This window comes from Rhinolophus hipposideros (genome assembly GCF_964194185.1).
Source record: "Rhinolophus hipposideros genome assembly, chromosome: 9".
Lineage (NCBI taxonomy): Eukaryota > Metazoa > Chordata > Mammalia > Chiroptera > Rhinolophidae > Rhinolophus > Rhinolophus hipposideros.
Genome location: NC_138055.1, coordinates 5940988 through 5966293, shown reverse-complemented (window position 1 = coordinate 5966293; position 25306 = coordinate 5940988). Strand labels below are relative to the sequence as shown.

Genomic DNA, 25306 nt, shown 5'->3' with positions numbered 1-25306 from the left:
TACCAAATGAGCTCCTCGGACTGCCCATCATGGTCAGGTCCCACCTTCTGGCTGGAGAGGTGAGATGGACCCACATATATAATAAGGAAGGAAAGGAGAGGGAAGGGATTGTGGGTCCGTGTGCTCCAGGCTCCGAGGCTGGCTTTGCAAGTAGCCAGAGGCCCAGAGTCCTGGCAGCCAGTCAGCAGGGAGCCCAGGCTGAGCCCTGTGAGAGCTGCCAGTTTGTTCATTCGCAGTGGTGATTGGACACGCCCTGGAGAAGCAGGTCCTGGGATTGGGGAGGAAAGCCAGTCCCCCCAGAGAAGGCATGGGAGACCCCAGCCTCACACTCTGCCCTCTTCCCTTCCAGGCTCTAAGTGTCCCTGAACTTCAGTGCACATGTTTATTCTTGCAGGTAAGGGCCTGGGTGCTGGTGTGAGTTGGGGATGACAGCAGAACCTGGGAAACTGGTTCTCCCCCAGGGCTGCTGCAGTCCCCAGATGCCCACCAGGGCTCCAAGGGGCCCCCCCTGAGGCTGCCAGGTACCTGCCTCCCCAGGCCTGGCCACACTGCTCAGAGCCCAGGCTGGCCTTCTTTTCCCCTTTCTTCCCTCTGCACCTTCAGAGTGAAGCTGGGATTGGAATGCAGGTCTAACTTTAAAACCCATGTTCCCCTACCAAACAAAACCAAAGAAAACACACAAACAAAAACACCGCACAACCTAATAATGTTTTTCAGCCATGATTTTCAAATTTTTGTTTGCATACCTTTTGAAAAACTATATATTCCTCACACATTTTAAGTTGACATCTAATATCTGCGTCACAAGTTGTAAAGGGTATGACTTCTGCATTTTATAAATACTGACCCTTTAAAAGAATTACGTGCCTCCTTTAAATGTTTTAACTACTCTTTCGTCACCTCCCTGCAGGAGTGTTGTTCTACTATTTTCAGGAGTCTGTGAGGAAAACAGCTCCTGCCCAAGAGCTTGTGGGGAGTCTTCACAGATAGGGACCCCTGTCAGGTCCTAGAGGCTGGCACAGGCTCACTGCAGCCTGAATAGGGGTCACGCTCCTTGACCTCAAAAGGCCAGTCGTGTGTGTGTCTGTGAATGTGAGGATTCTGGAGAAACTTCCTGCTTCTGGCAGACTCAAACACAGGGAGTTCCGTCCTGTGTGGGCTGGCTCCATGGTCACCTCCACGCTCCCTGGCTGTGGCCTAGACAAACCCAAAGAAGCAGGTGACCCCTAATGCATGTGAGGAGCCCTGGAATGGGGTTCAACACTCCTTTGTGAATGGGTGGTGGTGAGCAGGACACCTGCCCGGGGTCGCGTACCCTCCTTGATGTCCCAGGTCCAAGAACCCATGGCAGAGGCCCCCCGCCCCCCGCCCAGCCCTGGGTCAAGAGAAGCCTGCAGACCAGCTGCTGGGTAAGGTGCTGCCCACCGATAATGTCACTTAACCCTCACAGCTCCCTCTTCATAGATGACAAAACTTAGGGTCCCGGAGGGACAGTGACTAGTCTCAGGCAGCCCAGTTGAGAAGACAGAACAACGTTCCCGGTCTCTGGGGCCCCCTGCTCCCTGGCCAGAATTACTGGGAAGAGGAGATCATTCCCATCAGGACCCTGTTCTGTGTGAGCACATGACTGAGAAGTGTGGGCGACACCCTTAGGGAGTGGCTGTTTGCAGGTGGGGTGCCCTGAGGAGGCCTGTGTGCCCTGGACATCACCAAGTCCACATTCCCTCCTTTGTTTTTTTTCTTTTATCAGTCAAATTTCCATTTTTGGAAAGTTTTATTATCCACAGAGATATGCATGTACGTAGTTTGATGAGTCAACATTTTAAGACTTGAAACAAAAAACTAGTTGCCTTTTGCCATCCCCACTCCCTATGATTCCCAGAACCAGGGTGGGAATCTTTCAGGCTTCCAGCCTTCCCAGCGGTAGCCTTGGATTTTGCCACCATGTTTCTAAATAGAAAGCCTGTCCTGCTTTGTCTTGTTTTTTCAGATTTAAACATTATTAATGAATTCCTACAATGGAAGATGAGGTTTCAGCTCTCCTAACAACTGCACGCTTACCACCACCTTCTCCAACACACATCTCAGCTCTCTTGCCTTTCAATGCAGTCATATCCTAGTTTCTCTCATTGTAAAACTTTTTTTATCTGAGTAATGACACCTTCAACTGTTACATTTTTTAAGTATCATTTTTTTCTTTTTTGCTGATTTTGATGTCATTTTGGCTTTTAAGTCCCTCTCCCCCACATTGGATTTGTCTTATTCATATTTTTAAATTAACATATTACTTATGTAGAGTAAGATTCATCCTTTTTAGTGTATAGTGCTTTGAGTTTTGACAAACATATATGTTTGCACAACCGCCACCATAACCGAGATACAGAACCGGTCCATCACTTCAGAGAATTCTCCTGTATTCACTCAGAGCCCACTCCCAGCGCTGGCATCCAATGAACAGTTTTCTGTTCCTATAGTTTTGCCTTTGCAACCCTGTCATATAAATGGAAACTTCCTGCATGCAGCCTCTTGAGTCTGGTGTCTTTCGCTTGCACAATGCACGTGAGATCTGTCGGTTGTGTAGCAGTCGTTCCTTCTTATTGCTGAGTAGTTGTCCACTGCGTGGCTGTACCACAGTTTGTCCTTTAATGTGAACGGACATTTTGTTTGTTGCTAGTTTTTGGCAGTTACATATAAAAGCGCAGTAAATATTTATATTCAAGTTTTATGTGAGCATAAGTTTCCCTTTCATTTAGGCAAACACCTAGCAGTGGGATTGTTCGGTTATGTGGTAAAGGTATGTCTAGTTTTGTTAAAAACTGTCCAACTTTCCAAAGTAGCTGGTACCCATTTTGCATTCTCACCTGTATTGAATGAGTTTCCAGTCGTTCCACATCATTTCCTATAGTTGCCTGTTTTTTTTTAACTTTTTATTTATTTTAAGTGTGTTTTCCAGGACCCATCAGGTCCAAGGCAAGTAGCTGTTTCAGTCTACATGTGGACGGCGCAGGTCTCGGTGACCCATGTGGCAATCCCACTGCCAACCTTGTTCTTAAGAGCACCAGCCACCTAAATGTTTTTTATATTTTTTTAGCCATTGCTTTTTTTTTTTTTTGAGCACTGTCATGGTTTTGTTTTTTGGTTTTTTTCTTTGCCATTCTAATAGGTCTATATCATAATTTTTATTAGACCAATATTTAGGGTTTGCATTTTAAAACTACTTAAATTGTATTCCTAACTGAGTCATGTAGTGTACTATGATTATTGCTTTTTGTGTATAATTTCAGTTTTGCTTTTTTTAAAATTTTCGTTTCTGTGTTCCTATAATTAATTCACCCAAGCTCTCAAATATAAATCTCCTTGCAACAGATTTAGATGAATTAGGTGATTTATCAGTGTGATTGTTTTCATGGAGACTTGTCTCCTGGAGCCCTCATCCTCCTGCTTCCATCTGGATGAGATGCCCTTGAGGCCAGCTCCTCAGCTTCCCCATCACATCCTGGGAGCGCTTCACTTCTTTTATATGTGGGAGCCCATGTCACTCGTTCATTTTGGTGAAACGCACTCCCCAGTTGCTTCCTGAGGGGTGGTCTTATGACAATACACGTCTGAAAAGGTCTTAATTTTGTTAAAAGTGAACTGACATCTTAAGATGCTTAAGCATAGAGCTGGGAGGATTATGGATGGAGCTGGGCCCCTTGTTAATACTCCAGTCTTGACTTCCTGTTGAACTGGATGGTAACTTCTAAGGGAGGGATGCCAATAAAGGGGGGGGGGCTATTGTGCTCCTCCTTCGTCCCAGGTGGGTGGCCAGTGGGCAAGACCAGCCCACGAGTGTGCATGCTTTCCTTGGTTCTGGTCTTTTTCTTTTTCCGAATAAACTGTTTTCTTTTGGTGGATTATCTGGAGAATTATGTGGCCAGTTGACATTCTTGACGCCCAATGTGGGTCTGTGAGAAGGCTTCTTTTGATTGGTGAGCAAAGTTATGGCACCTAACTGAGCTGTTATTGCTCGACCTTCGCTCCCTGGCTTAGAAGCTTCCGGTGAGTTTCTCTCTTGGGTCTGAGCCAACGGATTTTGAGTCCGGCACTCTCCAGGCTTTATTGGGGAATTGTTTTCAATTTTTTTGGTCACTGTTGTTTGTTGCTGTGTGTGATGGCTTTAAGGCTTATTTCTTTGTCTGTGTACTTGTGGCACTGGCACGTTGGTTTGATTTCTTCAGAAAGAAGGCTGTCCTTTGAGGAGAAAATTGGCCTTCACCTAATGTCCCCCCCACCCCAAACCCAGGGGATAAGAGGTATTTCTACTGCAATTGGTCAGTTTTAGCCGGTATTTGATCGTGCTATCTCACTGAGAAAGTTAACAGAGTGCCTCCCAGCCCAGCTGGTAGCTGAATTCCTTGAGAGTTGGTTATTTGCCTGGAACTGGCTTTCAGCCTTGGGTCGGGTCTGCAGAAATCAGACTGTTCCAGAGAGTGAGAGTGGGGAGAGCTGAAGCCCTTGTTTGCTCGAATTGTGAACTGATTTCAGCCCAGTGGCAGCTCAGCCTATAACTTAACTCCTGAAAAGTCGGTTATTTTTCTGGAACTGGCTTGCAGCCTTCGGCCTGTTTCACATGATCCGGCTGGTCCAGAGTGGGTGAGCTGAAGGGCCTGCAGGTTATTTGAGTAAAAAATTGTTTTGAGTGCAGTTTGTTTGAAAAAAGAAAGGGGATCTCTCATGTCTAAAGCCTTCTAAAACTGTCCCTCCTGGGACGCTGGCTGAATATATGTTTGAAGCTTGTAAGGAATTTTTGTGCACGTATTTAACTAAAGGGGCAGATCTGACTATGGATAATTGTAAATATCAGAGTCCTCTTTGGGGAACTTTCAATATTCCCAACCTTGAATTTCTGAGAGTTAGAGTGTGTAGTAACAGCACTGAAACTAAGAAAGAGGAATGGAATGCCTATTTGGAGTGGTATATGAAGGCCTCCGAGCGAGACTGTGAATCTAAAGTTACCTTTTAATGAAGTAAAGGCTCAAAGCTAATGGAGACTTAAAAATTTAAAAAGAAACAAAATGGCACCTGCGACCTCATGTCCTCGCTGCTCTTCACTGCCTTGCCCTTCCCCCACTGCTCCTTGGTCTCAAACTCCATCTCTGATGCCGTCTTGTTCCCCTTTGCTGCCTCCTCCGCCTTCAAGTCAGACCTCTGGTGCCATCTTCTCCTGAATCTTCTCTCTCTTCTTGCTCAGAACCTATCAGTACTTTTCTATTTAAGATTAAACCCTCTGTGGATCCTGGTAAACCCCACATCTCCTACATTCCCTAGACTAACACTGGGTTACGAGCTATAGTGGAGGAATTTCCTACAGTAATTAAGGATTCTAATAAGTTTGCTAAGGAATATGCTATTACTATTCAAGCTTATCAGCCTGGATTTTCTGATTTACATCAGCTAATCAATATGTTGGTTGGAGAAGTCCAAGCCAGACATTGGATGAGAATTGCTGGACGGGAACATTCTGAAAGGAATTTAGAAAAGCAAATCTCTGATTATTGGGAGGAAGCCAGGGAACTTGCTAGGAAACTACATCCAGCAATTCCCGAGGCCTTTCCAAAGGCTGTCAATGGAGCAAAATTCAGGATTGCTCACAAAAGCCTGACGCATCTGCTATTGACTATTATGAAACATTCCAGGTTGTTTTTAAGGACAATTCAGGTCTTCCTTCGGATGCTGGCTACACATGCAGAGTTTTTAATTCTTTGTTTGTAAAAGGGCTAAATAAAAACCTTTCCCTCCTGGTTAGGAGATTCAGGATAGGATGGGGAATTGTAACTACCTTAGACTTGGTACATTTTGCTAAGGAGCTTGCTAGTACCCTAAATGAGCCGCCTAAAAACAAGATCACCAAGACTTTTTTGACTTTCAGCCGTAGCAAATAGGAGACCCTGTGGGAGGTCAAAGAACTACAACTCTTTGGAACTACTGCAAGGCGCAAGGACATTGGAAAAGGGATTGCCGTAAATTGAAGCATACAAGACGCTCTCTGCCAACTAACCAGTCTCTTTCAGGCCTTCCTGATTCTCAGTGAAGGGGCTCTGAGGAATTACAAGGTTTTTTTCCCCCAGTCCTTCCCCTAAATCATCTTGGAGAAATAGGTTTGCACATCTGAACCTATTCCCTTTTGTCTGGGTCCCTTTAGAGATAAACTTTAACATAGTTTTCTCTTAGTTCTCCTGTCCCCACCCATTTATTGGGCAGAGACTTCTTAGAGAAGTGTCATGCTGGATTTCTTATGAGACTGAGGAAGCCCCTCATGGCTGCCTAACATTAGCGAATCACCTCCTGACTCCTCTTGACGATTTGAAGAAAAACTCTGGGGAAAGCTGATTTCTCACAGTTTGCCGATGGTTCATGCTTAAAAAATGACACTGGTGAGTGCTGTGCTGGTTATGCTGTTTTGAAGTCATCCACACAGCACCCTTGCCAGAGGCCTCTTCAACGCAGCAGACTGAATTAAATGCCTCAGTCAAGCTTACATTTTTGCAAAGGGTAAAGCTATCAGCATTTATGCTGACAGCAGATATGCCATTTGGGTGACCCATGACTTTGGAAAGCTATGGAAACGTGGTTTTCTTACCTCTAATGCAAATAAAATTAAGAATGGTCCATAGGTACAGAAATTATTGAATGCTGTTTTCTGTCTCATGCCTTAGTATTATTAAGATTCTGAGTCATTTTAAACTTGACTCCCTGGAAGCCAAAGGGAATCTCCTGGCTGACATTTCTGCTAAAAGTTCTGCCCCTAAAGACAGCAGCAGTCAGGTCTCTCATGATCCAGGGAGAAGTTTCTCCAGCTGACAACTTAGAAAAATTGGCCACAGAAGCCCAAAAATCAGCTTCTAAAGAAGAAAAACATAACTGGAAATCCAACAATTGTTGGTTTCATGAGCAAAAGAGACTCTGGTTTGGACCAACTAACAACCCAGTCCTACCAGAAAGTTTGAAATTCCCACTTTTAACCACTGTACTTGCATTGAACCATTGGTCAGCTGACGAAATGGTAGCCTTCATGCACCAATATTGATGGGAAAATATTAATTTGGCTGCGAAAAGTGCCAACCTCAGGTGTCCCACCTGTCCTAAGTATAACTCAGGGAAACCTGTTCACACTGCCCCTGGATATTTTAAATTGCCAAATGGACCACTTGAGGTCTGGCAACTAGACTTCCTACAGCTTCCCCACCTTATGGATACAAATATATTCTTGTCATGATATGTATGTTTCCTCACTGGACTGAGGCTTTCCCTTGCAGACACGCAAATGTATCTGCAGTGGTCAAAATACTGTTAGAAAATGATTATTCCTATATGGGAAACTCCTCTTGAGCTCCACAGTGACCGAGGAACCCATTTCACAGTTCAGCTGCTGAAGCAAGTCTGTGCTTGGCCACTCCTACAACATTTTCACTGCACTTACCATCCTCAATCTTCAGGATTGGTTGAACGCACTAATGGTGTTATGAAGACTTACCAAATTTACAGAAACTCTTCAAATACCTTGGCCAAAAGCATTGCCCATAGTCCTTTTAAATCTCATCTACTCCTTTTGGGACTCATAAGCTCTCACCTTTTCAGATAATTACAGGACGCCCTATGCCTCTGGCCCCTGCCTCTCTTGACCCACAGCTGGTGAAAGGAGACATACTTGAGTATTATAAAGGCTTAATTGATTCTACAGACAAGAATTAGGCTTTAGTCAATCGTTTCACCATACCCTCCAGGGAAGTGAACATCTAAATATTCATGCTTTACAACCTGGAGATTTTGTTTATTGGAAAATGCACCTCAACAAGGATTCCCTCCAGCCACGCTGGAAGGGCCCTTACCAGCTACTGCTGACTAACCCCCGTGCTGCAGGGGGTGGACTCTTGGATACACGTGTCACACCTGCAGAAGACACCAAACCCTGACTGGAAAAGCACACAGTCTGGTGACCTGAAACTAAAACTGTCAAGATTTAAAACAGGTGACCTCTAAGGAACTGAGTCCCTGGTCTATGCCTGCCATATAAGCTAGGTTGTTATATTCTAATTCTATCTTTAACTTTGATCTATTTAAACTCTGCTTCTGATGCAGGTCAACACTGGACACCAGTTGTTTCCTGATCCATGCACTCTTCCCCATGATGTAAGAAATGACACCCAGATGGGCCCTTCCAACACTGAGGGACGCTGGGGGGCTGGACCGGTGGCTCAGGAGGTTAGAGCTCCATGCTCCTAACTCCGAAGGCTGCCGGTTTGATTCCCACATGGGCCAGTGGGCTCTCAACCACAAGGTTGCCGGTTCAATTCCTCGAGTCCCGCAAGGGATGGTGGGCTCTGCAACTAAGATTGAACATGGCACCTTGAGCTGAGCTGCCTCCTGGATGGCTCAGTTGGTTGGAGCGCGTCCTCTCAACCACAAGGTTGCTGGTTCGACTCCCGCAAGGGATGGTGGGCTGTGCCCCCTGCAACGAGAAATGGCAACTGGACCTGGAGCTGAGCTGTGCCTTCCACAACTAAGACTGAAAGGACAACAACTTGACTTGGAAAAAAGGCCTGGAAGTACACACGGTTCCCCTTCCCCAATAAAATCGTTTTTAAAAAAGCTGGACACTGGAAAACCTGAGACTAGAAAACCTGATTCCCCCCTCTTGACAAGATGTTTGCTCTAAAATCATCATTGATCAAATCCTACTTGACTAAGAAAGGCTAGGCATAGAATCTAGGCTAGAAATAATTTTCTCACAGATCCTGAAGTTCCTCGCTGTCTTTTAGCTTCAAATGTTGGTATTTAAAAGTCTGATGAAATTGAATTCCTAAAACAGACTTTCTTCCTCGTATCTGGAAGTTTGTAGGTCCTTCTCTTTATCCTCATTGTTCGGATATTTATTGATGACATAACGTGAGGTGGATCTTTTCCATCCATTCTCACAGACACTTGGTGATCCCGTCTATTCCGCAAACTTACGTCCCTCATTTTTAGGACATTGTCTTGATGAAAAAAAGAATGTATTTACTTAGTATCTCTTCGTGCCACCCAGTCTGTTGCCTGTGTGTCCTCTTTCAGAAGGATCTATGATGTAGCTCTTGGTGCTCTTGATGTCTTTTCTGTTTTTCTGGGAAATATTTATTTTTTTCAATTTTATGTTCTATACTTTGATTGAATTTTTCATTCTTATTATCTTATCCTGTTTTTATTTTTCAAGATTTAGAGGTTGGGCCCGGTGGTTCAGGTGGTTGGAGCCCTGTGCTCCTAAGGCCGAGGTCGTTGGTTCGATTCCCACATGGGCCAGTGAGCTGCTCCCTATACAACTAAGATTGTGAACAATAGCTTTCCCTGAAGCTGGGCTGCCTTGAGCTGCTGTGAGCAGAGGACTGCCTGCCTCAGTGGGGGTGGGGGAGGGCTGGAAGACGGGGGAATGTGTGGAGAGCAAGGCTCATAATACCAGCATGGACCAGGAAGCTGTGTCCTACACAACTAGACTGAGAACGGCATCAACCGGAGTGGGGGTAGAGGGGTGAGGAGGAGGAGAAAAGCGGGGGAAAAAACGATTTAAGGGTCGATGTTTGAACAGTCCTATTTTAGAACTCATCCTTGTTTCATGAATGCAAAGCTTTATCGTTGTAAAGACATCAGTTACCATTTGTTGAAGTTTTCCTCTAATCCCTGGTAGTCTTTAGGTGTCTGAGGTGCAGGCATTAACAATGGACCAGTGTGCAGCTGAGTCCTTAGATGTCACCTCAGCCTTCCCTCCCACCTCCTCTCTCTCGTCATACAGACCCGAGGGGAGACCTTAAGGCCAGTGTGGGGGCCGATGGATAAGTGCTACCCTGTGATTACGAGGGGGGTAAGAGATGGGGACCCTTCTTTCCCCGGAGTGGGGTGTCCATCGTGGCACCCTTGGTAGACACAGTGAGAGGTCGGGCCATGCAGGGAAGGACTCCCAGTCACTCATAGGTGTGTCTCCTTCTGTGGAGACGCAAAGTCAAGAGTGGGAAGAAGCAAGCCTCCGGGGTAAGTGAGGTCTTCCCTAGAAAGGCCCAGGGCTGGGGTCTCTCCTGCCAGAGCGCCGTGAGAGCCAGGGATACCCCACTCGTGGCAGGAAGTCGCAGGGATAGTGGCATTGCCCCCTCCAGGAAACTCACACCCTACCACAGCTCGAGCTGAGAAGGGAAGGACTTCCCTGGAAGAAAACAACTGTACATACCCCGTGTGGAGAACGGGAGGGATGAGGCGTTCGGGGGGCCTTTACGGCCATATTATGCCCACTTATCCCTCCTGTCTGGCCATGACCGCCAAGGCGACAGGAGGACTGAGTGGTACTAGGCCCAAGGAGCCCTGTGTCCTTTGTCAGGATGAGGGGGACATGAGTTCCCAGGGAAGGAAGGAGCCAGCACCACTGCTGCTGGGAAGGAAGTGGCTGAAGAGAAGGTGACAGGGCCCCCTGGCTGGGAGGTAAGGAAGCCTGGTGCCTCAACCAGAAGGTCTCCATGGTTGGTCCTGAGGTGCCCCAGTGCACAGCAGGGTGGGGAGGCCATGGAGCAGGAGGGCGGCATCGGCTGGGGGACCCCCAAGGTGACGGGGCCAGACCTCCATCCCAGTGCAGCAACAGCTCTTGGGAGCTGAGAGGAGCAAACATGGTGTCAGCACAGTGGGTCCGAGGCCTGGCCTCCCGACCTCCTGTGAAGTGAGGCCTCAGCCTCCCCACGTGCAATTCGTAGGACCTGTCTCATCCCCTCTGTGCCTCTTCTTCCCAGGGAGATAACAAGGCCCGAGAGGAGATTGCTGTGTATTTTTCTCGTAAGACAGCGGACATCAGCGTGCTGTAGCAGGACTGCCACCCTTGCGAGTCTCAGTGACCCTCTCAGACCCTCCTGCCCCAGGGAGGAGAGACGTCCGGGTAGCCAGGTGCCCGGAACTTCTGGAAGGAGCCGCCATGTCTCCTGCTTCCTTCCTGCGTGGCAGGACTGCAGGTCGCCCCCTGGGGCTGGAAGAACCCGGTATCAATGCAGACCTGCTCCTCCTGCAGCAGTGGGTGCTGGGCCCTGGGGAAAGGTTCCTTCAGCAAAGGACCCACAGGGCATGCCTGTTTGTGCTTTCTAGAGGCCTCTGAGGTGGAGAGCAAGGAGGGAAGGCCCAGGGACTGGGTCCCCCAGCTCCTGAGGAAGCTCTGGCTGGGCTGGTACCCAGCCTCTGATATCCCCAAGACTCGGATCCACGGAAAACAAACTGTCCAGTAAATGTACAAGGTGCTGCCTCTGTGGCCCCACTGCGTCCGTTCAGGGCCTCACAGCCTCACAGACCCAGTGTGGCCCCATCCACACGCCCTGTCCCAACACCTCCTGCCACCAAGCCTGACTTGACAGTAGGTACTCAGGAGAGGCCGAGGGGACGCTGGTGGCCTTCCAACTGCATGCCTTGCACCTGCTGAGGGACAACCACGGTCCCTGAATGCTGAGAGCTGGGGCGCACCCTGTCTTGAGGGTATTTACGTAGAAGACACTCGGGGATCTCCTGTCAGAGATGCTCCTGGGTGGGGTCATCTGACAAAAGGGGCTTCTGCCCTGAGCATCACGTGTCACCACCTGTTACCTAAACGTACCAGGGGGTCTTCCCAACTGAGGTATTTAGAAACCCTTAGGTGCTGCTCATGTGCTCAGTGCAGAACCAGCCCATGTGGGGGTGGGCACAGGTGGAGGACGGCAGGCTAGTACGGTCACAGCCCCAGTCAGCGCAGGAAGACAGGACCCAGCAGCCATCTCGTGCAACTTTCTCTTTGGCTGGAGGGGAAACAGGAGCCCAGGGTCACACAATGTTGTGGCATTGCAAGGACTACAGTCCAGGTGTCCTCCTCCAAGTTCCCCATGTGGCCTCGTCTTCCTGGAGCCACCACATGGTCACATGAGTCCCAGCCTCCCTGAGTTACCACCATTTGGGCTGCCATAGATAGAGTGGGGAGCAGACTTGATGGTGTGGCGGAGCTCTGGCTGTGGTGAAGGGTGGGTGGCGTCAGGCCTGGGCTGTGGGCATCCAGGCTGAGTGAGGCCCCTCCCACCCCACCAGGGCCTGACTGATAACACTTAGCAGCCCAGTCTGGCTCACCCAGCAGGAGGCAGGGCCTACGTGTAGATATCCTCTCCAAGCCAAGTAACTAGTGTTGGGGGTCCATGGGTGAGTAGGGCTAAGCTGTCACTTCCTGAGCCTGAGTATACCCATCTGTCAAGTGGGGTCAATGGCAGGTAAGATGGATAAGGCAGGGGAGGTGGGGCTGGCCCTGGGGAGGCTGCTGAGGCCGCAGCACTGCCAGGAGCGGGGAAGAGACCTGAGTGGGACTCAGAAGCAAGGCTGGAGCCACCAGACTGGTTTATTGGACATCAGGGCCCAAGAAGAGAGGGCTGGGGCTTGGTGTCCCCTCTAGCGGGGCACAGCACAGAGCTGGTAGGGGGTGGGAGTCACCAGGAAGTCATAGCCACCATGGTCGCTGGGGCGGGGCTGCCCAGCAGGTACAGAGAGGCTGAAGCGCTGCAGGAGGCAGGTGAAGAAGAGAAAGAGCTCCATGCGGGCCAGGGGCTCCCCAAGGCATGCGCGGCGGCCTGTCAGTGGGTATGGGGGTGCTCAGTGAGATTGGGCCCGTACTCCACCCCCCGGACTCCCTCAGGAAGGTGCAGTAACCCGGGCACCCCACAGGCACCTGCTGAGAAGGGTATGAAGGCTGAATGCTTGACAAAGTGGCCCTGGGCATCCAGGAAATGCTCCGGGTGGAAGCGGAAGGGCTTCTTCCAGACGGTCTCGTCCTTCAGCACCGACGACAGGTTGAAGAAAAGTGTCGTCCCCTGGCAGGAGATGCCTGACATGGTGGGATCTGGGCTGGCAGATGCTGAGGCCCCAGCCACAAGCACACATGGGCACACACACACTGCGTAGTACACACGTGTCCCGGCCCCCTCCCTCCCCATGGCAGCCAAGTGCATGCACGGGCTCCTCCAACACACTGTAACACATCTTAGTTTGTCTTCTCCACCCAACTGGGGGCTCTGAATGGACAGGGCCGGCCCTGCCTCTGCTCTGCCCTACACCCTGCCAGGCTGGGACAGCCAGTGCCTGTGGAAATGAAGATGGGGGTTTGGGGTCCAGCCCTGGCCCCAATGCCAGTGGCCTAGTGGGGCTACCAGATGGCAGATGGTATTGGGCTGGACAATGAGGGCCACAGGCTTACCTTGGGGATATGGAAGCCCTGCACTTCAGTGTCACGGGACGTCATGTGGGGCAAACCCAGCGGGATAATGTCTGCAAAGCGCTGCACCTCATGGACCACAGCCATGGTGAAGTGCATGCGGGCCTGGTCCGCCATCTCTGGTCGCCGTCCCTGCCCTATGACCTCATCGATCTCTTGCTGGACACGGCCTGGATAGACAAGCATCCCGGGAGCAGTCAGACAAGGGCTGCGCTCTGACCTCCTCCTGACTCCTGTGGCGGGCAGTGCCACCTGGAGGAGGAGGTACTGGGACATGAGAGCTGGGACCCAGACTCTGCTCAGAGCTCCTGGTATCAAAACCAAGCTCAGGGAACCCAGGCTGACCCTTTTCCCCCTAGCCATCCCGCCCGGGCCCCAGGCTGGGCTCACGCTGCACGTCCGGGTGCAGGATCATGAGCAGGAGGGCCCAAGCCAGCGTGGATGACGTGGTCACCATCCCGGCAGCGAACAGGTCAGCCACCACCATGCGAAGGTTTTCGTCACTGAAGCTGCTCTCGGGGTTCCCCTTAGCCTGGGCCATGCAGAGAGGGTGGGCTCAGGGCAGAGGGAGGAAGCCCCCAATTGGCCTCTCTCCCCAGTCTGCACCCAACATCCCGGGTACCTGATCACTGGGAGACACACAGGTCCGCCCCCCCTTGCCCGGGCTCACCTCATGGGACCCTCAACCCACAGACCCCAGCCTCGTCCCTGCAGCCGCCCCTCACCTTCTCCACCTCAGCGAGGTAGGCATCAGCCAGGTCTCGGGGTGGCTGGGTGGGGTCCCAGGTCGTCTTGTGCTCGGCAAGCAGCTCATCCACCAGGGCCATGAAGCCCTTCTGCCCTGGGAAGACCTTAGCGGCCACCCCCGGGATGTGCAGGATTGCAGGGACCACGTTCAGCACCTGTGCAGGCCACAGATGTGGGGCCCCTGGTCATCTTCTGCGCTCAGGTGTTCCCCGTGACCAGGCAGGTCCCAGGCTCCTCCAGGGTGTTGCCACCATTGCCCTGGTTCCTCCCTAAGTGGCCCTGCCTGGGCTGCCAGAAGGATAAAACTAAAATCTCTACCTCAGGGGTCTGTGGCTTCCAGTGAAGGAGGCACAGGTTCTTTATCCGTGTCCTGGGGCCGGCAGATCCTGGCTCTTCTCTCCCATCTCTCTGTCTGCACTCTCCCCACCTCCAGGCCTTTCCTCTTGCTGTGGCTCTCCTGGAAAGCCGTTTCTCAGAGGCCCCTCTACATACATTCTTTTCATAGAGACCCATTGCAGTGAGGAGTTCTGCCTTCAAGGGGCTGGCCCAGCAGGGCCCCTTGTCGCCTCACTCCCCCACCTGGTGCAGGAATCCCGACTCCTCCTTCACTGCATCGTCCACTAGGTCCAAGAGCTTGAGGATGCGTGGATCCTTGTACTCGAAGCGGAACCCATAGATTAGAGAGGCGATCACGTTGCTCACCGCTTTATTCAGGAGGGCGTCGGGGTTGAAGGGGTTTCCTGGGAGAGGACAGTGCAGATCGGGGGTCGCCTCCATCTGCTTTCCCAGCCTCTCCATTCCTGTCTCCTGCCTCTCAGCCCCAGTAACTCACCGGCCTGGTCCGCGAAGGCGGCGCAGAGGTAGGTGGCTTCCTCGGTCACCCACTGCTCCAGTGACTTCTTGCCCAGGCCGAGGTTGCGCAGGGTGGACACGGAGAAGCGCCGCTGCTCGCGCCACGCTTTCCCGTAGCGCGCGAGGATCACCCCTGCGTTGGGGGAGGAGGGCGTGGCTCGCTTGTGGCCTGGCCCCGCCTCTGCCCGTCCAGGTTGTGCGCGGGCTCTCCAGTCCGCTCTAGCAGAGTCGGGTCCAGGCCACGCCCCCATCCCAAGCCCCGCCCATGTAAGTGTAGGTTCCGCCCCTCCCTCCTCATACTGTCTCACCCCTTTTGGGTGTGGCCAGGCTCCCGCTCCGCCCACAGTGAGTCGTCCTCCACCCCACCAAGTCCCGCCCATTTTGACACCCCTTCCAGGTGGGGACAGGTCGCACTCTGTCCACCCACACTGCTCGGCAGCTCACAGCCTGCAGAGGGCAGGTCTTGACCCCACTTTCTGCTCTCTGACCCCCTCCCCTATTTGAGGACATTCCTGCCCTCCCACTGCCCTGCCCACACTGACTTCATCCTCCTCATTCCGGCCCACCCTGGGAACTCCTTACAGCTCCCTGTGGCCCTGGCCCGCCCCCTCTCGGTAAGATCCACCCCCCACATCCTTCTTCCCCACCCTTAAACCAAGCTCCCTTTCCACCTGCGGCTCCTTCAAATTTGCTGAGTCTTACGTGCAACGGACGACCAGAAACCTGCCTCCATTTGTCCCTGTCGTTCTCAAGTCCCCGCGGAGCCGCAATCAGTCTCCCCCTCTACTTGCCTTCCGAGCGCGGTCCGAACCCCAGGTGCTCGTAGACGGGCATAGGTGGCCGGTCCGATGTGTCCTCACTTTGGTTCACCAGTGCCTCCCGTGTGGCCGCCAGCCCATTGATGACGACCACGGGCGTCCAGGCCAGCTGGAGGCTGAACACGTCCCCGAAACGGCGCCGCAGCTGCAGGCGGAGTGTTGGGGCTGTTGGTTAAGCCTGACCCCAGACTCCTGGCTCTAGCCCTGGGGGAGGCCGGTGGCCATCAGCAGCTAAGGGTACAAGTACTTTATCTGTCCTTGTGACCCTGTGGGTCACATCTTCCATTGTCAGACCACACGTTGGATCAGGCTACCCAGCTATGACTTTGCAAAGTCACCCATTGTCAGTACGCCAAGTGAGTATCCCATTTTGCAGGTGAAGAAACTGAGGTTCATAGTGATGAGCACTGAGGCCAGAAACCCACAGCGACAAAAGATATGAACCCAGTCACTACCTCTCTCAACCTCCATTTCCTAATTTAAAAGGGGCTCATGACTGGACTCGACTCCCCGATTTTCAAGACCTTTCCTCCTGATGTAACCAGAAGGGAGTGCAGCTCACAGTTTCAGCTGGATTCCAAACATGCTGCCAAGTCCCACCCCTGTCCAGGCCTTTTTCTTCTGTGACCTTTGCAAAACCCAGTTAGTTCTTCAGTCCGGGCCCTAATGCCCTCCCTCAGGAAGCCTCTCCCACCTGCCTCCTCTTCTGGGCTCCTCTCTTGTTCCAGCCTCTGTCTTCAGCCCCTACCCACTGTCTCCCGCCAGGTGGGGTCCACCCCACAACCTTCCTCACCTGGTTAACGCTGAAAAGCATGTTCTGGAAATCCAACTGCAGCAGGTTGCCCAGCCCGGGCATGGGCATGGGGCCCGGTGGGTAGCGTGCAGCCCAGCGTGGGCGCCGATGCATGAAGTCCACCAGGAGCAGGAAGATGGCCCCAGCCAGGGCCAGGGAGACCAGAGAATCCCACGTCACCAGTGCCATGGCTGCCTCGCTGCCCACTGGACTCCTCTGGGCGCACTGGCACCTCTCACCACACCAGGCTTCTAGAACCAGGCCAGGCAGCTGTGAGCTTGACCAGCCTGCACCCTGTTTACAAAGGGAGCTGAGACTGGCCTTTCCCCTCTGCGTTGAGCCAATGTGTCGGGGTGATGAGCTGTCAGAGGGCAAAGGGAGGGACCAGGGAAGGTAGCTCCAGGGTGGCCACAGAGGTCCTGTCAATCCAGTCCTCACCAGGTGCTGTCCTAGGGTAGGGATGTGGAGACAAGAAGTCCACCCCCACCTGACTCCCCAGCTCTGTACAGGTGCCGAGGAAGAACCAGGGGTCTTCAGACTTGATCCTGCCACCCACTCCCATTAGGCTCACTCAGTGTGGTCATAGCCTTGTCCTCAGAACATGTCCCTGCCTTTCCTTGTCACCTGCCTCCTCCTGAGTGGCCTTCTCCTCCCAGGCTTGTCACTGGCCCTTGCGTGGCATTATGGGGAGGGCACAGTGATCACAGTGACAACGGGGAGGAGGGGATGAAGTTCTGGGTGTCCCCTCACTTCACACTAGAGCACTCCACACACAAAGTACTCACCCATTTACACACACTTCCCAGGCTCTCACATACTGACACACACTCACAGGCACACATTTACACACCCACACAACACATGCACACCCAGCACCAAGTGTCCTAGTTCTCAGTGGGCCCGTGGTTACCTGGCTGTGACCCCCACCCTGGCCTCCAGGCTGCTGGCAGTGATGCTGAGGACCGTCACCAGGCTGGCTGCTGGCCCAGTGCCCTGGGTTTCACCCAGTCGTGGCCGTGACACGGTTGAAACTGGGGGTGGGGAGGCAGCGTTGTTTTCAGAGCTCCCTGGTCTCCCTGACAAGCCCGTTGGGTGGGCCGAGGACCCCTTCCTTGCCTAAGTTACAAATTGGTCCTTCACTCTCCTAGCTCCGTGACCACCCAGGTGATGAATCTCCTTGGTGCCTGTGTCCACTTTCGTGCCTCAGAGAAATGTGGGGTGGTCATTTCCTTGTTGACGGAGTTGTCAGTAAGCTCAGGGGCCTATGGTGGCTTAGCATAGGCTGTGACTGTCCCCAGAGGAGAGCCTGCTTCCTCCTCCTCATAGCCTTTGTCCTGGAACACCAGCTGCTCAAGCTCTTTCTGGAAGACAAGGGGATGGAAACCAGGTGGGGACGATGTAATTTCCTGACACCTTCACGGGCCTGCTGAGGACCACAGGACTGGGGTCTCGGGCCTCTCCCTTTGCTGGCCTCAGTCCTCCTCCCTCTCCGAGGCCAGGTCCCCCAGGCTGCACCTCCACCCCTTCCCACCCTGATTCTGTGTTCCCTCAAGGAAAGATGCAAACCTCAAGACCACCCCACGCTAGAACGGGCCCTGCCAGGCTGGCATTGTGGCTACCAGGCCGTCCCTTACTCAGCCTCTCGCCCCCTCCAAGCAGCGGGGTGACCACATGAGGTCACTACGTGCAGGCCTCAGCCTCCTCCTTCTTCAACAGTAAAAGGGGCGGGATTTGAGTTTTGAAATCAGTGAGGCTGATGGGAATTCTGAGGCATAGGCCCACTGAAATGCAAAGGGGCTGGTGCCCAGAGGGTGGAAAGGGGCATTTCCTGGGTAGGGTCAGGCTACCTCACCTGTCCCAGGCGGATGTGAGGGAAACTGTCATTCTGGAAACAACTGGAGTAGCCCTGGGTCTTGGAGGTGCTCTCTGCCAGTTGAAGCAGGACCCCATATTTGTCCAGTTGTCTCCTTCATTCCCCAACAGGAAGAAGACATCCTCTGGGTATTGGCTTTCAATGTCTGCAAATCTTGTTTGGTGAGTGAATGCTCTCTCCCCTTCCCGAATTCGCTCATCCCACTCTTCTGCCAGACCCACACCCAGGCCCAGAGGGTGTAGCTTGCTGGGGCCCAGCTGTGCTCTGCCTCATCTTGCATGGCCAGGGCATGGATTTGTTCGGCCCATGCTGGACATCTCAGGCGATGGGTTCTGGGCTGGGCACTCACAGCAAGGTGGGAGGTTGAGGGTGAACCCCGCTCCCAGGTGCTCGTGAACCAGGAGGAGTGCGAAGTCAGAGAGCCAACATGCCAGGCCAGCGGTGTGGGGACTGCTTTGAGAGGACATTCACCCCCGGCTGGCGCAGGTATTTGTGGGATGACTTCATGGAGGACTTTGTCTGGCCTGGCACTCACTACTGGCCAAGGTGACCTCACAGTGGGTCCAAAGCACCACTGCAAAGTCCTGGGCAGGGGGCACTGGCAGTGGGAGGGAGGCAGCTTGAGACGGGGGCTACAAGCCTGGCTGAGGACTCGATTGTGGGGAACTGAGGTCCCTTGGCCTCCAGGAGGCAGGGAGACAGTTTTGAGGCCTCTTCACAGACCAGGAGGGAAAGACCACAGACACCTGTGGAAGTCTCGTATGTAGCCTGCGGGTCTGTCTTCTGGCCTGAGGTGAATGTTCCTGTCCCAGGGGGACAGACTGTCCTAGAGCCAGGTGGTGTCAGCCAGGTGGGCAGGATGGTCTGAGTGTGTGTCACACAGTTCCCTCAATGAATTGCCGTTACCTACCCTTTGTTTTGGATGTCATGCCCTCCTCAAGCAGTCACCCTAAGGGAGATATGCAGGGCAGTGACAGACATGCTTGTCATTCAGGCGCCGCTTACAGGACTGGCAGCCACGCGGAAAACCTGCAGTCACGAGGCCTGTGGCCTCTGCCTTCATTGCACAACTGCACCTTCTGTTGATCCGGCATTCGCGTGCCAGGCAGTTGTTCACTAGGCTGTCCTCCCCACAGCTCTCTAAGGCAGGTGGCTTTGTGGTCCCCAAGGCTCGGAGGAGTCTCAGGGGTCACCACAGGACGTCAAAGTCACAGAGCAGCATGAGGGGCCCATCTCAAATCGCTCTGAGCTCCTGTTCTGCACCATTTGGGCATAAACTATACCGGCCAGCAGGTCACTGGGATTTGTTATTTTAGAAACACACCCTGTCCGTTCTTCCCTGGCTTCTGCTCAGGTGAAGCTGCTGGGGAAAGAGACGTCAGAACCCTCCCCCGCGCCCCTCCGTGCCGACCACGCATGGCACAGGCGGTCGGTCACCTGCACAGGGGTCCTGTGCGACCTGGGAGTGAGTCCAGGGTGACGTCAGCAAGATGGCGGAGCAGGAAGGGCCAGGCCCGGTGTCCCCCAGGCAGGGATGCCCGGCCGTGGGGCCCCCAACGCGATAAGGAGCAAATCCCTCGGTGAGAGCTCTAGAAAGCAGGTAGGGAGCGGCGCACCCAGCCAGTCCGCGGGCAAAGTTGGAGGCATTTTGCTCGCCTTGCCCGTCTCCCCGTGGCATGGCAGCTCCCGCGGCACAAACCTCCCAGTTCCCGCTACTTCCCGGGGACAGAACGTGCGGAACCTGTGCCCAGCTTGTGTTAGCGCCCGGGGCCTGCCCTGACTCGGGGCGCCGACTGGCCCAGCGCGAGTGGAGGTCCCCGGAGCGCGGCTTCCGCTCTTCTGCAGGCGGCCGCTGGGGGGCGCAGGAGGCCCCCCCAGGATCCCAGGGCGGGAGGGGTGGCGGGGCTGCGCCCGCCTCCGGGCTGTTTATGGGTGCAGGGCTTCTGCTTCGCCGGGTGAAAAGTCGTGGGGGTCCGCTGCACAACAGTGTGACGACAGTAGCTCTCCTGAGCTGTACACTGACTGGTTAAGATGGTCAATTTTGGTTTGTTAAGCCAGAATTTATAAATTACTGTAAACGGTACATCGCCACTATCCACGTAATTAAAATGGCCAAAATCCAGAACTCTGACATCAGCTGCAGGCGGTGAGGTGCAGCAAGAGGAACTCTCCTGCGCTGCTGGTGGGAATCCAAAGCGGGGCCGCCACCTCGGGAGGGAGTTGGCGGTTCCTTACAAAACACTCTGACCCTGTGAGCCAGGAATCCCGCTGCTTGGTACTGAGCCAAAGGAGTTGAAACTTAGGTGCACACGAAAACCTGCACACGGATGATTACAGCGGCATATTCAGAATTGGCAAAACTTGGAAGCAACCAACCGGACGTCGTTCAGTAGGTGAGTGGGTAAACAGTGGTACATCCAGAAATGGAGTATCACTCAGCACTGAAATGAAATGAGTTCTCAGCCATGAAAAGACAGGGAGGAACCGTGAACGCCTATTACTGTGTTTCCCTGAAAATAAGACAGGGTCTTATATTAATTTTTGCGGCATAAGGGCTCATTTTCAGATGTCTTATTTTTTCATGTATAACAATCTATTCAAATACAGTCTTGTTATCTTCTGGAACATCGTCATAACGTACTAAATGCGTCCGTCTGGCTGATATCTTAACGGGGGCTTAGTTTCGGGGTCTTATTTTCAGGGAAACACCATGCAAAGGAAGCCACTCTGAAAGGTACGTACTGTATGATTCCACTATCCAGCATTCTGGAAAAGGCAAAACCATGGAGACAGTAAAAAGGTCAGTGGTTGTCAGGGGTTGGAGGACAGGGAGGGGTGAACAGGCAGCGCTCAGAGGTCCTTCAGGGCTGTGAAACTTTTCTGTATGACACTATAATGACGATACACGTCATACGTTCGTCCAAACCCACAGAATGTACAGCACAAAGTGAGCACTAATGGAAAGTATGGAATTCGGGTGACAATGCTGTGTCAGACTAACAAGTGTACACTGTTCTGGGGGATGCTGCTAGTGGGGGGGTGGCTGTGTGTGTGTGGGGGGGGCCAGGGGGTTATGGGGACTCTCTGTACCTTCTCTTCAATACGGCTGTGAACCTAACACTGCTCTAAAACTTAAGTCTGTAAAAATAAATGCACAGAACTCAAAAGTGGTGGGATGGACCCGAGCAGCTGACCCTTCCTGCAGAAGCCAGTAAGCTGGGTCAGGAGGGGCGTGTGGGACATGACCACTCCCCAGTTAACACTCATTTCGGAAGCCAGTTTGTGGAAAGACCTAGGACAATCACACGTGCCTCGCTCCAGCATCAACAGCAAGTCTAAAGGGGACAGAAGAATAAAGGGCAAAATGACGAAGAATCGTTTGCTGTCAGGAAAATTATTTCCTCCAGATACGTACTCTTCAGGTTTTGTGGTTTAGCCCCTGGCACTGGAAACCTATCAATTTCATGTGACCTGTGTTAATGCCAGGCCAAGACCAGATGGGAAGCGAGGAAGCTCCAAAAGCCGTCATTGCTATGCAGGCCCCATGGCCCACCCGGCACATCCGCCCACACCGGTATCCTGGTGGAGCGAAATGAAAATGGGCCACACTGCCTGATGTAGCTATTAAAAGGAAATTAATCTGCCATTTTTGCAGCCCCAACCTGATGAGCACACAAGAACTCATTTATGATTGCTTATTTCTCTACTTCACAACATTCCTTCCAGTATTTCTCTAAAAAGTCCATTAACATTGCATGATTTTTTAATAACCTTTGAAATTAATGGTGTTTGGAAATATGTTCTTGTATCAACCTAAGTAAATCTGACCATCCCCCAACACTAGCTGAGCCCCGCCCCGTCAAGTGGCAAGGAAGAGCCACCTTTGGTTTTGTTTCTGCCAACTGTGGGGGTGGGGTGGGGTGGGGAGGCTGGAATGGGAGGAGGAAAAGACGCATTTGCTTTATGTTAAACAAAAAGAGAAACAAGGTTAAAATGAAGTTTATTATTTTTTTCATTTTTTTTTTTTTTTAAATAAAACTGTTTGTGAAACAGCTATTTTATCCCCACGGCAGAGTAACCCCTGAAAGATGCACTAACCCCTTCTTAAGGCCTTAACAAGATTTTTTTTTGTAGTTTTTCTTCTTTTTTTAAAACTCAGATATTTAAAAATTATACAATTTACAAAACAAAACAAAACAATACAACATAAAGAATCATGTAGCATGGGGCTGCTCAACTGACAGGCCCCCTTTTCCTTTATAAAAACGAAAGCAAAAAAAGAAAAAAGGGTTAATTGAGTGTTCCTGGTCAGCTCACCCCACACTGACACACTCCACGGTCTCCCGTGTCAATTCCTAAGCTTAGATTTCCCGGCCTGTCCATCCCGGGGGTCAGGACATAGCTGCCTGGAATGTGTCTGGAGGCAGGCCACTTGACCCTGCCTGCATGTGCACTCAGTGGGGCACTCAGCTCTCACTGGCCACAGTGACCCAGGACACAGCTGTGATCTCGGTGCACCTGCCAGTTTCACCCCTCCCAAAAAGATAAAAACTTTAAAAATAATAAATAAATAGTGTTTCTCGAAATGAAAAAAATTTATTTTTGTGTTTAAACATCATTCTCCCACTCTTGAAAACATGGACCGTCCCCACTTCCCTTCCCCCAAAAGCTTCCCACTTTGAGACAAATTAATGACAAAAGGATGGTTTTGGTGTGGTTGGTCTGTTTTCAGTCCTGGGTCTAGAGTTCTCTGAATTGGTGAGAGACAGGCTGCCAATCAAAGCCACACACACCCCCGTCCTTTATGAGATGAGTTTGTTCAGTTCAATTTCACATTTAAATTTCACTGTTATTGGAACAAATTTGGAGTTCGTTAACTAGATAATTTTAAAATAGAGTCAAAAGGGATAGCGCACCTTTCATTTAAACAAAGTCTTTCCAGACTAAAAATAGATTTATATATATATATTTTATCCCTCCCTTTTAATTCCCCCCACCCTTTCCCAGCACCCAACCCCCCCCCTCCCCCCCACATTGTCACTATGGAGATTGTGTCCATGGAAACAGCCATTCCAACTTCTTGGGTCTCTTTCCTGTGGTGTCACCGGTTTGAGTGTGATGTAAGAACTTAGGAAGGAAGTGCTGGCATGGGCAGGCACGTCGGGGCGGGGCGGGGTGGGGTGTGGCTGCACAGTAGGACGATTTCCATTCCATCACGAGTGTTCACCACCTTCTCATCTCCACAGTCTCACCTGGAAGACAGAACAGACACTGAGTGTTGGGAACCTCCACTGCTCCTGCAGCCAGTGGTGGCATTGGAAGGGGCTCTCTGCAGGGTGGGTGCAGCGGCCGCAGACCCCTCAATGGGCTACAGGCATGGGAGACATCCCAGACCAGTGGTGGGGCCACTGAGTGGCTCTGGACCCAGGACACGGCTGAGGGCAGCAGTGACCTGCAGCTGTGCTGCGATTGGACTGAGTGGCCCTCCACTCGGGAGTGTCCGCCTCCCCTGCACAAGGAAGGAACGGAGACCAGGAGAGGACACCATGATCTTCCAGGTGGGGCAGCTCTCAGGGTGACCTTCGCGTGCGGGCATGTGGTGGGCTCAGCACTTGGTGGCACGGAGCGGTCCTCACAGAGGTGGCAGAGCACCCAGCTGACTGGCAGAAGAACCAGCTATGACCACTTCCTAGCTGTTTCCAGCTGAGTCAGTTCTTGCACTTAACAACTCTCTCCCATGAGCTCTGCTGGGAGTGCAGGCCTCTCCTCTTCCAGCCCAGGCTCCAGGCTCAGGAAGCAGGTCCTGACCACAGGAAGGGGGTAGGCGGCCTTGCAGGAACTGAATGCCTCCTGGGTCATTACGCATACAAAGGTCTCAGAGACAAAGCGCTTTCCGAAGAATTCAGTCCAGAGAAGTTAAACCTGAAGCCAAGAGCTGCGGCAGCCCACCCACTCTTTGGTGCCCTCCACCACCATCAACAACAAAAACAACCTCAGGAAAAGCTGGGCATCCCATCCCTTTTCAGTTCCCAAAAAACTTACTAATATACAAAATTTAAGGCTGTTCTGTGCACGAGCTAGGAATGTTCTATGTAAAAGCACATACACATACATATGCCTGCCTTTGCCAAAAAGAAGTTCCTAACTGCTTGGCAGAAAACACAAGTAAATAGAAAGACACTTCGCAGAGATAGCAGGACACTGTCCCTGAGTAAAACCCGGGAGTCTAGCTGCCAGGCCCTGGAAACGTGGGCCAGCAGCTGAGCCACCTGCCATCCTTGGGATGTCCATGGTGACAGCGTGCCCTCCCTAGTCCTGAAGGAGCTCTGGGCCCTGGAGGTCACGCCAGCTCTCGTGGTCCAGGCATCCACGCTGCACTCTGGTTTTCCTGAGGCTGAGGCGGCCAGCAGAGGGGAGAATCAGCCCTCTCTGATGGCACCCCAGGAACCAAAGGTCCTTTGTAAAGGTGATGAAAAGGGTGGAGTTAATGGGGGACTTCAAGCAATGACCGGGGGGCAAAATCTTCCTGGGGCAGTGGGACACTGGTGTGAAGGGGACATGCCCCGTCCCCCGATCGGCAGTCAGGCTTGCAACCTACCTGCTCCTCACAACGGCAGGTGCCCACCCCTGCGCCCAGCCTCAGCGTAAGGCATGTGCTCAGCACCCCGTGTCTGCCTGACTGGCAGGCTCTGTCAGTGTCACCTCTGCCTTCCAGCCTTGCCAACAGGCCCTTTTCCCAGGCTCTGATAGGAGATTGGCCCAAATACAGAATACCCTGAATGTAATGGGGTCCTAACTTCTCAGTGTTACTTCTAAAAAACTGTTCCTTCGGTGGGGAGAATAGGAAAAACATTCTTGAAGCACCTACTATGTGCCTGGTACTATGCCAGGAGCTTTACAGATGTTATTTCATGATAACAACAGAGGCCTGACCCCATACTTGGTGGAGCTGAGAGGTGACA

General features: G+C 52.2%; 2 protein-coding genes across 5 annotated transcripts in view; both read right to left on the bottom strand.

The window, feature by feature from the left end:
• Positions 1-12369: 12369 nt before the first annotated feature.
• On the bottom strand, positions 12370-17452 carry LOC308502373 (cytochrome P450 2D17-like). The gene is made up of 9 exons (XM_081060130.1): positions 16472-17452; positions 15652-15823; positions 14841-14993; positions 14588-14748; positions 13987-14163; positions 13652-13793; positions 13244-13431; positions 12719-12860; positions 12370-12620 (listed from the first exon to the last, which is right to left on the bottom strand). Exons 1-9 carry the CDS (start codon positions 16658-16660, stop codon positions 12442-12444), a joined length of 1503 nt encoding a protein of 500 aa, XP_080916256.1. The 5' UTR covers positions 16661-17452; the 3' UTR covers positions 12370-12441.
• Positions 17453-22327: 4875 nt separating this feature from the next.
• Positions 22328-25306, bottom strand: part of TCF20 (transcription factor 20) — a 160602-nt gene continuing 157623 nt past the window's right edge. For all 4 annotated transcript variants that reach the window (XM_081060129.1, XM_081060126.1, XM_081060127.1 and 1 more), the window contains one exon: positions 22328-23596. The gene's annotated coding sequence lies outside the window, so the exon portion shown is untranslated. The remainder of the gene's footprint in view (positions 23597-25306) is intronic.